The sequence below is a fragment of the Eurosta solidaginis genome, chromosome 1 (assembly GCF_040869045.1).
Source record: "Eurosta solidaginis isolate ZX-2024a chromosome 1, ASM4086904v1, whole genome shotgun sequence".
NCBI classification, from domain to species: Eukaryota; Metazoa; Arthropoda; class Insecta; order Diptera; family Tephritidae; genus Eurosta; species Eurosta solidaginis.
Window position 1 is genome coordinate 109379757 of NC_090319.1, and position 14789 is coordinate 109394545.

Sequence of the window (14789 nt, forward strand, 5' to 3'; positions counted from 1 at the left end):
AACGCACAAACACATGCAGATATCTTACCTGATATATGCAATATAATTGTGAAAGTGTCTCTCACAAACACACGCGCATGAGCTGTGAGAGAAGCTATAAAAGTTGTACATCTGTAGTTATAGCTGAGAAACTTATAGCAGATAACCAACTAGTAGATTCTAGAACCGAATCGCCTAGAAATGTCAACGAGTAAACCAAACAGTATACAAGTCGACACCAGTAGAGGCGCGATAATCAGTTTTGATTAAGCACGCTATCTGTCGAGCAATAGCAGTATTATTTATTGTGAAGTACTTTAATAAAGGCCATTTTGCATTATTATATATTGGAGTTATTTATTCAACAGTTTAGTGATTCGAACTTAGCAGAAGATTGCATATAAGAGGATTTGCAGTAAATTCGTTACAATTGGTGTCAGAAGAGGAATTGTTGAATAAATTCCAGAGGACAACAAGGACATGGCAAAGTTGAGTGAATTGAAGATCCAGCAACTGAAGAAGGAGTTGGAGACCCGTGGATTGAATGCAACCGGCATTAAACTCGAACTTCAGGCACGACTACGAAAGGCAATAGAATTAGAGGGTATTAACGTGGAAGAGTATGTCTTTCCTCTTGATGGCGAGGAGACAACAAAAAATTTAAGAGAAAAATGAAACATCGCAGACAGTTACGAGCACAAACTTGAACATTATTTTAGCTGCAATATCTGTTCAAACATCGACAGTGTCATCTCAACTGGCAGAACAGAAGACATATATGGCATCCAAGATGGAATCACAGGAGACACGTATTGCAGAAATGTCGTCAGAAATAACATCGAAGATTGAAGCACAAGAAACGCTTATTTCAGAAATGTCGACACAAATTACATCCAAGATGGAAGCACAAGAGGAGCGCTTATCATTGCAAGTGGCACAAATGTCTTCGCAGTTAGAAGCACAGAATACAAAAATTGTACAGCTCGAGGACAAAATGGATGCCGAGATAGAAGCTTTGAGAAGTCGTATACAGGAGTTGCAAATAAACCGCCCAACAGCTTCAGCGAGTAATCCAAAGGTAAAGACACCATCCTTTGACGGTTCTGTTCCTTTTCAGGACTTTAAGTTACAGTTTGAGAAGACCGCAGCAGTGAACAACTGGAATGCTGAAGATAAAGTTGCAGCTCTGTTTGTGGCACTGAAAGGGCCTGCCGCGGAAATCTTACAGACTATTCCAAAGTACGAACGGAACAGTTATGACGCATTGATGGCTGCTGTAGAACGAAGGTACGGAAGCGAACGCAGGAAACAGATGTATAAAATAGAATTGCAAACCCGTTACCAAAAAACTAATGAGACTTTGCAAGAGTTTGCTTCGGATGTTGAAAGGTTGGCTCATTTGGCAAATGCGGGCGCACCCGTGGAGTACACCGAGAGGGTAAAAATCCAGAGGTTTATAAATGGCATACGGGACGTAGAAACGAAGCGAGCGACATATGCAAACCCAAAACCCACATTCGCAGAAACGGTATCCCATGTGCTGACTCAGGAAACAGCGTCACTTTTGAGTAAGCCCACATAGATAGCTCATGGCGTGGAAGTGGAAAGGCCAGACTGGGTAGACACAATTTTGGAAGCATTAAAAGAACGCAACAGAAAAACGATGGTGCCGTCAAATGATTTAAATATGGAAAGCCAGGGCACATTGCACGTTATTGCAGTACCAATCCCTACAGTTCCAGCAATGTGGGTGGCCGTAAACGCAGAGTTGAAGGAGGGGAGCAAATCTCAAAATCCACTCAATCGTTAAACTAAAGCGAGTCAGCCGCAAGGGGCGACAGCTGGCTCCATCAATTTAATGCCCCATAATCTCTATATCTCGCAAATTGGAAGAACGTCAAGCAATCTTACTATCGGAGGACATGTGGATGGAAAGGAACGTTTACTTACTGTAGATAAGGGTGCATCCCATTTCATCATTCGATCTGACTTGGTCAACAGGAGAGTAAAACCGTTACCTGGAGCAAGGTTGCGTACGGTCACTGGCGAGTAGAACCAAGTCCAAGGAGATGCGGTATGTGAGGTATTAATTGGAAAGGTCATGGTTCTACACCAATTCATTGTGGCGGAGATTGTTGATGAAGTCATATTGGGAGTGGACTTCTTAGTTGACCATGACATCAAGATCTATATGCAGAGAAGCGTGATGCGTTATGAGAACCAGGATGTGCCACTTAACTTCAGTTTGGAAAAAGGGTTCAGCAGTAATCTAGTACTGGTGGAGAAGACTCAACAAAGACCACGAAAGTGAAAGGTATAGGTTGATGGATCGAATGGGCCAAATAAAGCGAAATCAAAAGTACCTGCGAGAGAAACACTGGCATTGACAAAACCTAATGGACGTATTAAAATGACTGAAAGAATTTTCTAGAAAGAATGCAAGGGTGGTTTCAAGCCATCGCGCACTTATGTTGGGAAACGTCGGAACGATACTGATTATGCGAAGCCAATCCGTCAAGCGCAAGCTCTGCGAGGTAGTTCATTGGCCAAACAACAGAGTGCGAGGGAACGATCCAGGATAATGAGAAGTAAGATGAAACGCAGCTACGATGAGAATAATAATTGCGAAGGTTTCTTGGAGGGAGATTTGGTATTGTTATACAACCCTCACCAGCGGAAAGGTGTTCCATCCAAATTTCGGAGCAGTTGGGAAGGCCCGTACAAAGTTGCGAAGAAGATCAGTGATACCATCTACCGCATACAATCAATTGGGAGCAATAGTAGAGTTATTTGTTGTGAAGTACTTTAATAAAGGCCATTTTGCATTATTAAATATTGGAGTTATTTATTCAACAGTTTAGTGATTCGAACTTAGCAGAAGGTTGCAAATAAGAGGATTTGCTGTAAATTCGTTACAATATACTAAAATTTGCCCCCTTTTTCTCATTTACTTAATTTTTTAATGAAATATTCCTCGAAAAGGGTAACTTCGCACAATCTCGCCTCACTGGCTTCACTAAGGCCCATCTCAGTGAACATTGGAGCATTGGCGGGAATCCAAGCGGTGCAGATCAGTACTCTGCAAACTTCCAGCTGTGCAAGTTGCATAGAAGATAATGAGGTGTAGTAATCTAAAAACTGAATGCTTATCTGTCTAGCTTTTCCTACGATAAGGCGTTAATATTTTGGTAGGGAAAGTTATCGTTGCAACGCAGCAATCCACTAAATAGTCCGGAATCAGTGTAGCTGTTATTTAATGTGGTATCATAACGGGCCGTAAGTGCAAAAGTGAGCTGCTTCCAACCTAACCTGTCGCATTCCTTTCAAGAGTCGCTATGAATGGAGCTAAGCAATCATCTTATGCCATTCGTAATGAACAAATAATCGGCTGTATAAGATATGTAGTATATAGTGAACAAACGTGCATACTTAAGCGACATTTTCGATTAATATAAAATAAAAATTTGATCGGAACTTTGTGTGAGGATACAAAGTGTCGTATATAAACAAAATATGGCGTACATGTAAGTATTCGGTGAAATCTGGATCTTCTACACTGAAAGAAATGGTGCTAGTAAAATCAACAAATCGGTTCTGTTGTTCTTGACTTAACGGAGATTAGGTGAAATTGATCGAATTATATTAATTAATTCCACCGAGTTGTTTGTCAAGCGCACAAATTAGTTTAGTCATTTCAACAGAAGAGAAATTGTCGCTCTTAAGTTAACAAAATTCTGTCAAATTGACAGATCCCTAATCAATCTAACTGATTTTTTTGTTAACACAACTGATCTCACTGGTTATTTCAACAGCGATCAGCAGTCAATACATGAGCAAATTTCAAAGAGAACTTTACGCTCACTGCGCTCTCTACTTTGTACTTATGTATGCTTTATGTATGCACATATTTACGTATGTATATGGCGGCCGCCGTGGTGTGATGGTAGCGTGCTCCGCCTACCACACCGAAGACCCTGGGTTCACACCCAGGGCAAAGCAACATAAAAATTTTAGAAATAAGCCTTTTCAATTAGAAGAAAATTTTCCTAAGCGGGGTCGCCCCTCGGCACTTTTCGGCAAGCACTCCGAGTGTATTTCTGCCATGAAAAGATCTTAGTGAAAACTCATCTGCCTTGCAAATGCCGCAACATAGGTACTTTCGTACAAAGCTGTCTCAACACCTCTTTTTGTTCATTTGACTACTAAAACGGTCAACGATTTCTGCGCAGTTGATTCAACATCTTGTTGCGATGGATAAAAATTGACAGAAATTTCGGTTGAATTTACCCGTATTTCGGTTGATTTTACCAGTATTTTTCTTTCAGTGATAGCTATTAAAATCGGGCAGAAATTACGAAAAGTTTTTTACCTGAATAATCGGCTGTGAGGAACATATGCTACATATACAACCGATCTCATCGATTTTTCAGACAATAATATGTGCTATATACGAAAGTATATGATCAAATTTGAAAAATCCTCTTTTCTGAAAAATCGGTTATATGGGTGATGAATGTATGTATGCTATAGTGGTCCGATCCGGCCGGTTCCGACAAATCTCTAATCGGACACCTAAGTATACCCGCTCACCAAATTTTATCAAGATATCCGAAAAATTCAGGGACTAGTTTTAATTGTAATGAAAAGTATAAAAGTGCAATTGAACAATATTTTTACTACCTTTATATTAAGTCCCTTTCATGTTTGTCCCCTCATTTCCATACGAATTTTTGACCCACGGAAAAGTCTTTTACGATAACTTCCCGTTGAGCTAGACACTTGATGCTTAGAACATAGTTGAGATCAAGGAGACATTACAATGCAAGTGAAAAAAAAATCCGCTCGGTGGCGCACGGATAGAGATACATATACAGAAAATTAATTTTAAAGTCGATTTAGGACGAAATTGGGTTATTACCAGGTGCCGTACGATGAGATCGCCGATTTCATTCAAAAACATTATCTTTAAAAGCGCTTTCCTGAAAATTGTCTTTGGTTGTTATTTCTTGTTGCCACATATAACATACAAAAGCCTTTTTAATTTATTTCGTTTTATTTTATAAATGACAAAAACGTCTTAAAAGATAAATTTTGTATTACATATAAAAGGTACTTGTTTTCAGTCTATTTCATTTCTTAGTTTAACATTTTTTATGACAGGAAAAGTTATTTAATTTTAAATAATCTTGAGCTTCAGGTCTAACAATAATTGTTTTGTCTTATTATTGTTATGATAAACTGTTTTCTTTCTTCTATTATAATTTAATTAAAAAAAATTTTTCATTTAAGAAAAAATTTATCATAGCAATAATAAGATAAAATAATTACTGTTAGGCTTTCTGTTAGGCTTCGAACAAGCGATCTTACTAGTCAGTAGGCCGATATATCAACAAAAATTGTAATCTTGAGCCAGCAATATTCCTTTTAATGTATCAGCTTCCAGACGGTTTCTGATTTTTATTTTGTTTAAATTTATTTTAGAAAAATTCGTTCTACATTCGCTGATGAGTATGACAAGCACATTACATATGCAACGAATGCAGCGTATGTAGTCAGCTCTTTTGGTAGTAGAAATAGTTTTCCAAAAACCTTCTGGGGGAACCATCGAAATGTCTTCGAAATATGTCTTAAATTCTACAAACTTCAATTACCTATAATCACTATCAATATCCTGAACAATTTTCTGATCTACTGTATTTGGAGAATGTTGCAAGACCAGATGCAAAGAACAACTTCTTTGGGATCCATGAAACTTAAGTGTTGTAGTACAACATTGTTAAAATCAAAAAGCTTTTTAATTTGATCATACAGTTCATTATAAAAATAACACAATCTTGTTTAAATTTGACTTTTTCTTGCTCGGAAATGTTAGAGGCAGTCTTAAATCGTAATTTTCTTTACAAAATCGTCCAAGCGTCATTCTAGTTGAAAATCGTCAAAATGACGACGGCGTCGTCAATCTGTCAACGCTGTTTGCAAATTAAGTAGCTGACAAACGAGGTGGAATTCTCTTGTTATGATGCGAGGTGGAATTCTGTTGTTTTCGCCAGTGTTGTCAGCGAAAATTCCACTAATTCTATTAAATTTTGCTATTTTGAACAAAAAAACAAGTAAGGACGGGACGTCATACCTTTCATGAATGGGGCTGAACAATAATCTTATCCCGTTCGTAATCTCCGAATAATCGGATGTATAAGATAAGAAATATCTAGTGAACAGATCTACATACCTAAACGATTTTTAAGATAAATATAAAATAAACAAGTAAGAACGGGACTGTCTTCGGCTGTGCCGAAGACTTCATACCTTTCATGAATGGGGCTGAACAATAATCTTATCCCGTTCTTAATCTCCGAATAATCGGATGTGTAAGATAAGAAATATATAGTGAACAGATCTACATACCTTAACGATTTTTAAGATAAATATAAAATAAAAAACAGGCAGGTACTTTGTGTGAGGATGCAAAGTTTCAGGTTTTTTGTGGTCTGCGTGTAAAACCTATGACTACGAATCACGTATTTCAACAATATATGACGTAAACGTAACTATTTGATGAAATTTGATGAATTTTGAAGCTTTTAGCCGTAAAAAGGGGGTAAAAATTAGAGTTTATATGGGGTATATAATATATATATCACCGATCTCTATGATTTTTTCAGACAACAATATTTGCTATATACGTAAGCAATCGGTGAAATTTGAAGCTTATAACTGTTAAAATGGGGTAGAAATTGCGAAAAGTTTCTTATCTGAACAATCGGTTGTATGAGATATATACTATATATACAACCGATCTCTATGATTTTTTCAGACAACAATATATGCTATATACGTAAGCAATCAGTGAAATTTGAAGCTTATAGCTGTTAAAATGGGGTAGAAATTGCGAAAAGTTTCTTATCTGAACAATCGGTTGTATGAGATATATACTATATATACAACCGATCTCTATGATTTTTTCAGACAACAATATATGCTATATACGTAAGCATTCGTTGAAATTTGAAGCCTCTAGCTCTTAAAATAGGGCAGTAATTACAAAAAGTTCCTTATCTGAACAATCGGTTGTGGGGGATATATACTATATATACGACCCATCTCATAAATTTTTTCAGGCAACAATATGTGCAATATACGAAAGTATATGGTGAAGTTTGAAACTTCAATCTGTCAAATTGGGTAAGATATTACAAAAATTCTCTTTTTCTGAAAAATCGGTTGTATGGAGGATATATGCTATAGTGGTCCGATCCGGTCGGTTCCGACAAATGTCTAATCGGACACCCAAATACACCCGCTCACCAAATTTTATCAAGATATCTCAAAAATTGAGGGACTAGTTTGCATACAAACAGACAGACGGACAGACGGACAGACGGACATGGCTAAATCAACTCAGCTCTTCAACCTGATTATTTCGGTATACTTAATGGTGGGTCTATCTATTTTCCTTTAAGGACTTACAATTTTCGGTTTCGTGACGAAATTAATATACCATTTCATTTTCATGAAAGGTATAAAAATAGGTAGGTAATCTGTGTGAGGATGCAAAGCTTCACGGTTTTTGTGGTCTGCATGTAAAAACTATGACTACGAATCACGTATTTCAAAAATATATGACGTAAACGTAACTATTTGATGAAATTTGATGAAATTTGAAGCTTCTAGCTGTTAAAATGGGGCCGAAATCGTAAAAAAAATATATATATACTATATATATATACTATATATACCATCATATATATATTATATATATATATATCACCGATCGCTATGATTTTTTGACACAACAATGCATACTATATACGTAAGCAATCGGTGAAATTTGAAGCCTATAACTGTTAAAATGGGGTAGAAATTGCGAAAAGTTTCTTATCTGAACAATCGGTTGTATGAGATATATACTATATGTACAACCGATCTCTATGATTTTTTCAGACAACAATATATGCTATATACGTAAGCAATCGGTGAAATTTGAAGCTTATAGCTGTTAAAATGGGGTAGAAATTGCGAAAAGTTTCTTATCTGAACAATCGGTTGTATGAGATATATACTATATATGCAACCGATCTCTATGATTTTTTCAGACAACAATATATGCTATATACGTAAGCAATCAGTGAAATTTGAAGCTTATAGCTGTTAAAATGGGGTAGAAATTGCGAAAAGTTTCTTATCTGAACAATCGGTTGTATGAGATATATACTATATGTACAACCGATCTCTATGATTTTTTCAGACAACAATATATGCTATATACGTAAGCAATCGGTGAAATTTGAAGCTTATAGCTGTTAAAATGGGGTAGAAATTGCGAAAAGTTTCTTATCTGAACAATCGGTTGTATGAGATATATACTATATGTACAACCGATCTCTATGATTTTTTCAGACAACAATATATGCTATATAACTACGTGAAATTTGAAGCTTCTAGCTGTTAAAATGGGGCTAAAATTTGCGAAAATATATATATATATACTATATATACCACCATATATATACTATATATACCACCGATCTTTATGATTTTTTCAGACAACAATATATGCTATATACGTAAGCATTCGCTGAAATTTGAAGCCTCTAGCTCTTAAAATAGGGCAGTAATTACGAAAAGTTCCTTATCTGAACAATCGGTTGTGGGGGATATATACTATATATACGACCGATCTCATACATTTTTTCAGGCAACAATATGTGCAATATACGAAAGTATATGGTGAAGTTTGAAGCTTCAATCTGTTAAATTGGGTAAGATATTACAAAAATCCTCTTTTTCTGAAAAATCGATTGTATGGAGGATATATGCTATAGTGGTCCGATCCGGTCGGTTCCGACAAATGTCTAATCGGACACCCAAATACACCTGCTCACCAAATTTTATCAAGATATCTCAAAAATTTAGGGACTAGTTTGCATACAAACAGACAGACGGACAGACGGACAGACGGACATGGCTAAATCAACTCAGCTCTTCAACCTGATTATTTCGGTATACTTAATGGTGGGTCTATCTATTTTCCTTTAAGGACTTACAATTTTGGTTTCGTGACGAAATTAATATACCATTTCATTTTCATGAAAGGTATAAAAATAGGTAGGTTCTTTGTGTGAGGATGCAAAGCTTCACGTTTTTTGTGGTTTGCATGTAAAAACTATGACTGCGAATCACGTATTTCAAAAATATATGACGTAAACGTAACTATTTGATGAAATTTGATGAATTTTGAAGCTTCTAGCCGTAAAAAAGGGGCAAAAATGACAGTTTATATGAAGTATATAATATATATACCACCGATCTCTATGATTTTTTCAGACATAAATATATGCTATACACGTAAGCATTTTGTGAAATTTGAAGCTTCTAGCTGTTAAAACGGGGCAGAAATTGCGCAAAGTTTCTTATCTGAACAATCGGTTGTATGAGATATATACTATGTATACCACCGATCTCAATGATTTTTTCAGACATCAATATATGCTATACACGTAAGCATTTGGTGAAATTTGAAGCTTATAGCTGTTAAAATGAGGCAAAAATCGCAAAAAAAAATATATATACTATATATATATATACTATATATACCATCATATATATATTATATATATCACCGATCTCTATGATTTTTTGACACAACAATACATACTATATACGTAAGCAATCGGTGAAATTTTAAGCTTATAGCTGTTAAAATGGGGTAGAAATTGCGAAAAGTTTCTTATCTGAACAATCGGTTGTATGAGATATATACTATATATACAACCGATCTCTATGATTTTTTCAGGCAACAATGTATGCTATATACGTAAGCAGTCGGTGAAATTTGAAGCCTATAGCTGTTAAAATGGGTAGAAATTGCGAAAAGTTTCTTATCTGAACAATCGGTTGTATGAGATATATACTACATATACAACCGATCTCTATGATTTTTTTAGACAACAATATATGCTATATACGTAAGCAATCGGTGAAATTTGAAGCTTATAGCTGTTAAAATGGGGTAGAAATTGCGAAAAGTTTCTTATCTGAACAATCGGTTGTATGAGATATATACTATATATACAACCGATCTCTATGATTTTTTCAGACAACAATATATGCTATATACGTAAGTATTCTGTGAAATTTGAAGCTTCTAGCTGTTAAAATGGGGCTAAAATTTGCAAAAATATATATATATATATATATATACTATATATATATACTATATATACCACCATATATAAACTATATATACCACCGATCTTTATGATTTTTTCAGACAACAATATATGCTATATACGTAAGCATTCGTTGAAATTTGAAGCCTCTAGCTTTTAAAACAGGGCAGTAATTACGAAAAGTTCCTTATCTGAACAATCGGTTGTATGGGATATATACTATATATACGACCGATCTCATCAATTTTTTCAGGCAACAATACGTGCAATATACGAAAGTATATGGTGAAGTTTGAAGCTTCAATCTGTTAAATTGGGTAAGATATTACAAAAATCCTCTATTTCTGAAAAATCGGTTGTATGGAGGATATATGCTATAGTGGTCCGATCCGGTCGGTTCCGACAAATGTCTAATCGGACACCCAAATACACCCGCTCACCAAATTTTATCAAGATATCTCAAAAATTGAGGGACTAGTTTGCATACAAACAGACAGACGGACAAACGGACAGACGGACATGGCTAAATCAACTCAGCTCTTCAACCTGATTATTTCGGTATACTTAATGGTGGGTCTATCTATTTTCCTTTAAGGACTTACAATTTTCGGTTTCGTGACGAAATTAATATACCATTTCATTTTCATGAAAGGTATAAAAATAGGTAGGTACTTTGTGTGAGGAAGCAAAGTTTCAGGTTTTTTGTGGTATACGTGTAAAAACTATGACTACGAATCACGTATTTCAACAATATATGACGTAAACGTAACTATTTGATGAAATTTTATGAATTTTGAAGCTTCTAGCGTAAAAAAGTGGCAAAAAAATACAGTTTATATGGGGTATATAATATATGAACCACCGAACTCTATGATTTTTTCAGACAACAATATATGCTGTATACGTAAGCATTTGGTGAAATTTGAAGCTTCTAGCTGTTAAAACGGGGCAGAAATTGTGCAAAGTTTCTTATCTGAACAATCGGTTGTATGAGATATATACTATATATACCATCGATCTCAATGATTTTTTCAGACAACAATATATACTATACACGTAAGCATTTGGTGAAATTTGAAGCTTCTAGCTGTTAAAATGGGGAAGGAAAGTTTCTTATCTGAACAATCGGTTGTATGAGATTATATATACCACCGGTCTCTATGATTTTTTCAGCCAACAATATATGTTATACACGTAAACATTTGGTGAAATTTGAACATATCTAAACGATTTTTAAGATAAATATAAAATAAAAAAATAGGTAGGTACTTTGTGTGAGGATGCAAAGCTTCACGTTTTTTGTGGTCTGCATATAAAAGCTATGACTACGAATCACGTATGTCAAAAATATATGAAGCAAACGTAACTATTTGATGAAATTTGATGAATTTTGAAGCTTCTATCCGTAAAAAAGGGGCAAAATTGACAGTTTATATGAAGTATTTAATATATATACCACCGATCTCTATGATTTTTTCAGACAACAATATATGCTGAAAATAAAAAGATGATAAAAAAATTTTAAGGACTGCCTTTATTTGTTTTATTATTATTTGAGGGCCCCTTCAATGTTGGTCGCCTTGTCGTGGAGAAGGAGCTTAAGCATCATGTTGGGATTTCCTCTGCGGAGGGGTCCCAATACGAGACGAACTTAGAGGAAAGCCCCATATGCCCTACAGCGTCGATGGCGTGTTCAGAAGAACGCATCACTTTTCGCTGCAGGAGATGTGAGGAGTGCCGCACCCACAACACCCAAGCCAAGGTGTTGAGGTTCCCGTGCCGATGACTGTGTGGTCAGCGGGTGTATATTGAAAGGCTGACCGCGAACGGTCCCCTTCGATACCCGGGAAAGGTCGGTTGAATAAGTGCCTTACCTCCGGTATGCTGGCTCTGGCATTTGGTGAAATTTGAAGCTTCTAGCTGTTAGAACGGGGCAGAAACTGCGCAAAGTTTCTTATCTGAACAATCGGTTGTATGAGATATATACTATGTATACCACCGATCTCAAAGATTTTTTCAGACATCAATATATGCTATACACGTAAGCATTTGGTGAAATTTGAAGCTTCTAGCTGTTAAAATGGGGCCGAAATCGCAGAAAAAAAATATATATACTATATACATATATATTATATATACCATCATATATATATTATATATATCACCGATCTCTATGATTTTTTGACACAACAATATATACTATATCCGTAAGCAATCGGTGAAATTTGAAGCTTATAGCTGTTAAAATGGGGTAGAAATTGCGAAAATATATATATACTATATATACCACCATATATATACTATATGTACCACCGATCTGTATGATTTTTTCAGACAACAATATATGCTATATACGTAAGCATTTGTTGAAATTTGAAGCCTCTAGCTCTTAAAATAGGGCAGTAATTACGAAAAGTTTCTTATCTGAACAATCGGTTGTGGGGGATATATACTGTATATACGACCGATCTTATAAATTTTTTCAGGCTACAATATGTGCAATATACGGGATTGAGTAAGATATGACAAAAATCCTCTTTTTCTGAAAAATCGGTTGTATGGAGGATATATGCTATAGTGGTCAGATCCGGCCGGTTCCGACAAATGTCTAATCGGACACCCAAATACACCCGGTCACCAAACTTTATCAAGATATCTCAAAAATTGAGGGACTAGTTTGCATACAAACAGACAGACGGACAGACGGACAGACAGACAGACGCACATGGCTAAATCAACTCAGCTCTTCATTCTGATTATTTCGGTATACTTAATGGTGGGTCTATCTATTTTCGTTTAAGGACTTACAATTTTGGGTTTCGTGACGAAATTAATATACCATTTCATTTTCATGAAAGGTATAATCAAGATAAGAATTTTCACTTAGGAATTACTTAAATTACTAATCAAAGTTGCAATTGCCTTTTGTAGGCAGTACTAAAAAATTGAAAATAAAAAGATGATAAAAAAATTTTAAGGACTGCCTTTATTTGTTTTATTATTATTTGAGGGCCCTTCAATGTTGGTCGCCTTGTCGTGGAAAAGGAGCTTAAGCATCATGTTGAAATCTCCTCTGCGGAGGGGTCCCAATACGAGACGAACTTAGAGGAAAGCCCCATATGCCCTACAGCGTCGATAGCGTGTTCAGAAGAACGCATCACTTTTCGCTGCAGGAGATGTGAGGAGTGCCTCACCCACAACACCCAAGCCAAGGCGTTGAGTTTCCCGTGCCGATGACTGTGTGGTCAGCGGGTGTATATTGAAAGGCTGACCGCGAGCGGTCCCCTTCGATACCCGGGAAAGGTCGGTTGTATAAGTGCCTTACCTCCGGTATGCTGGCTCTGCCGGGGGCTGACTAACCATTCCATGCAAACTCGTGGGAACTGTATGCCCAAAGCAAATAAAAATAATAAATAGGAGGGGGAGAAAGGAACGTTCTGGAAACGCTCTCAAGACGATCTTCTGGCGACGCCAACAAACTCCTGGGGGAGCTGGGTGAGGATGGGTCGTCAATCCTCGGAAGGCGAGCAGGCGAGTCTTAACACAATGATCAGGGTGGCTCAAATTAACCCGCAGCACTCAAAAGTCGCCTCAGATAACCTGCTGGTCCTCCTCAGGGAGGAGGACATTGATGTCTGCCTAGTGCAGGAACCATGGGTCTTGCGGTCACAGGTTATGGGCCTAAAGACCCGAAACTATAAGATTTTTTACACACATGCAGAAGGTAAACCGAGGGCTTGTATCCTCGTTAGGAATACTATTTATGCTTACTTTTTACCTAATTTCAGTAGTTACGACGTTGCTGTGGTCAACAAGCGGCCGAAGCATGACGGTCGCCTCGGCTTATATGGCCCACGATCGGCCCGCTACTCCAGAGGAGGTAGCGCAAATGGTAGCACAAACAGCGAAGAAGGAGACGGTCGCGATGTGTTACGACGCCAACGCAAGGCACGCGGTTTGGGGGAGCAGCGAGATAAACGAACGGGGTGAGTCTCTGTTTGAATTTATATTAGCTAACAACCTTTACGTATGTAATAAGGGCAGCTCTCCCACCTTTAGTTTCCGAGTACGGCGAACTACCCGGTGTGGGAGGAAGTCTTTGATATAACACTAACATCTGACTCCCGGGAGCTTACGGTTAGAAACTAGAAGGTGTCGAAAAAACTTTCCCTGTCGGATCACCGGTTGATTCTTTTCAACATAGACTGGGAAAAAGAGGGTCTTCAACAACTGCCACTTCAGGAACGATTTCCAGGAGTACTGGACGGCTCTGAGGGAGTATAAGAAAGCCATATGGACAGCAAAATCAAGCTCCTGGCGACAACACTGACTCACCCAGGCGGGGAAAGATTCTTCCCAAGAGTTATTCAAACAAGACATTTGTCAAGCGCGCCGATGGAACATGGGCAGGATCGGCGGCTGAGACTCTAAACATCCTTGTAGATGCTCACTTCCCGGATTGATCGGGGAGGGAGTACGCGATACAGAGACGGCACATCAGGAAGTACCTGTTGGCCTCATATACAACCTTTTAGCGAAGGAGAAAATTGCATGGGCAATAGATAGCTTCTCTCCATACAAATCACCGGGCGTGGATAGTCTTCTACCTATTATGCTGCAGAAGACTCAGAAATCTTTGAT

General features: G+C 37.1%; 2 protein-coding genes across 2 annotated transcripts in view; both read left to right on the forward strand.

Annotated features, from left to right (window-relative positions):
* Positions 1-14789, forward strand: part of Hs6st (heparan sulfate 6-O-sulfotransferase) — an 812621-nt gene that overhangs the window by 301955 nt on the left and 495877 nt on the right. The window lies entirely within an intron of this gene.
* LOC137237578 (uncharacterized) lies at positions 869-14138 on the forward strand (the record flags this gene model as incomplete). Its single annotated transcript, XM_067761367.1, has 2 exons — positions 869-1368; positions 13937-14138. Coding segments are annotated over 2 exons (702 nt in total), but the record flags the coding sequence as incomplete, so codon positions are not given.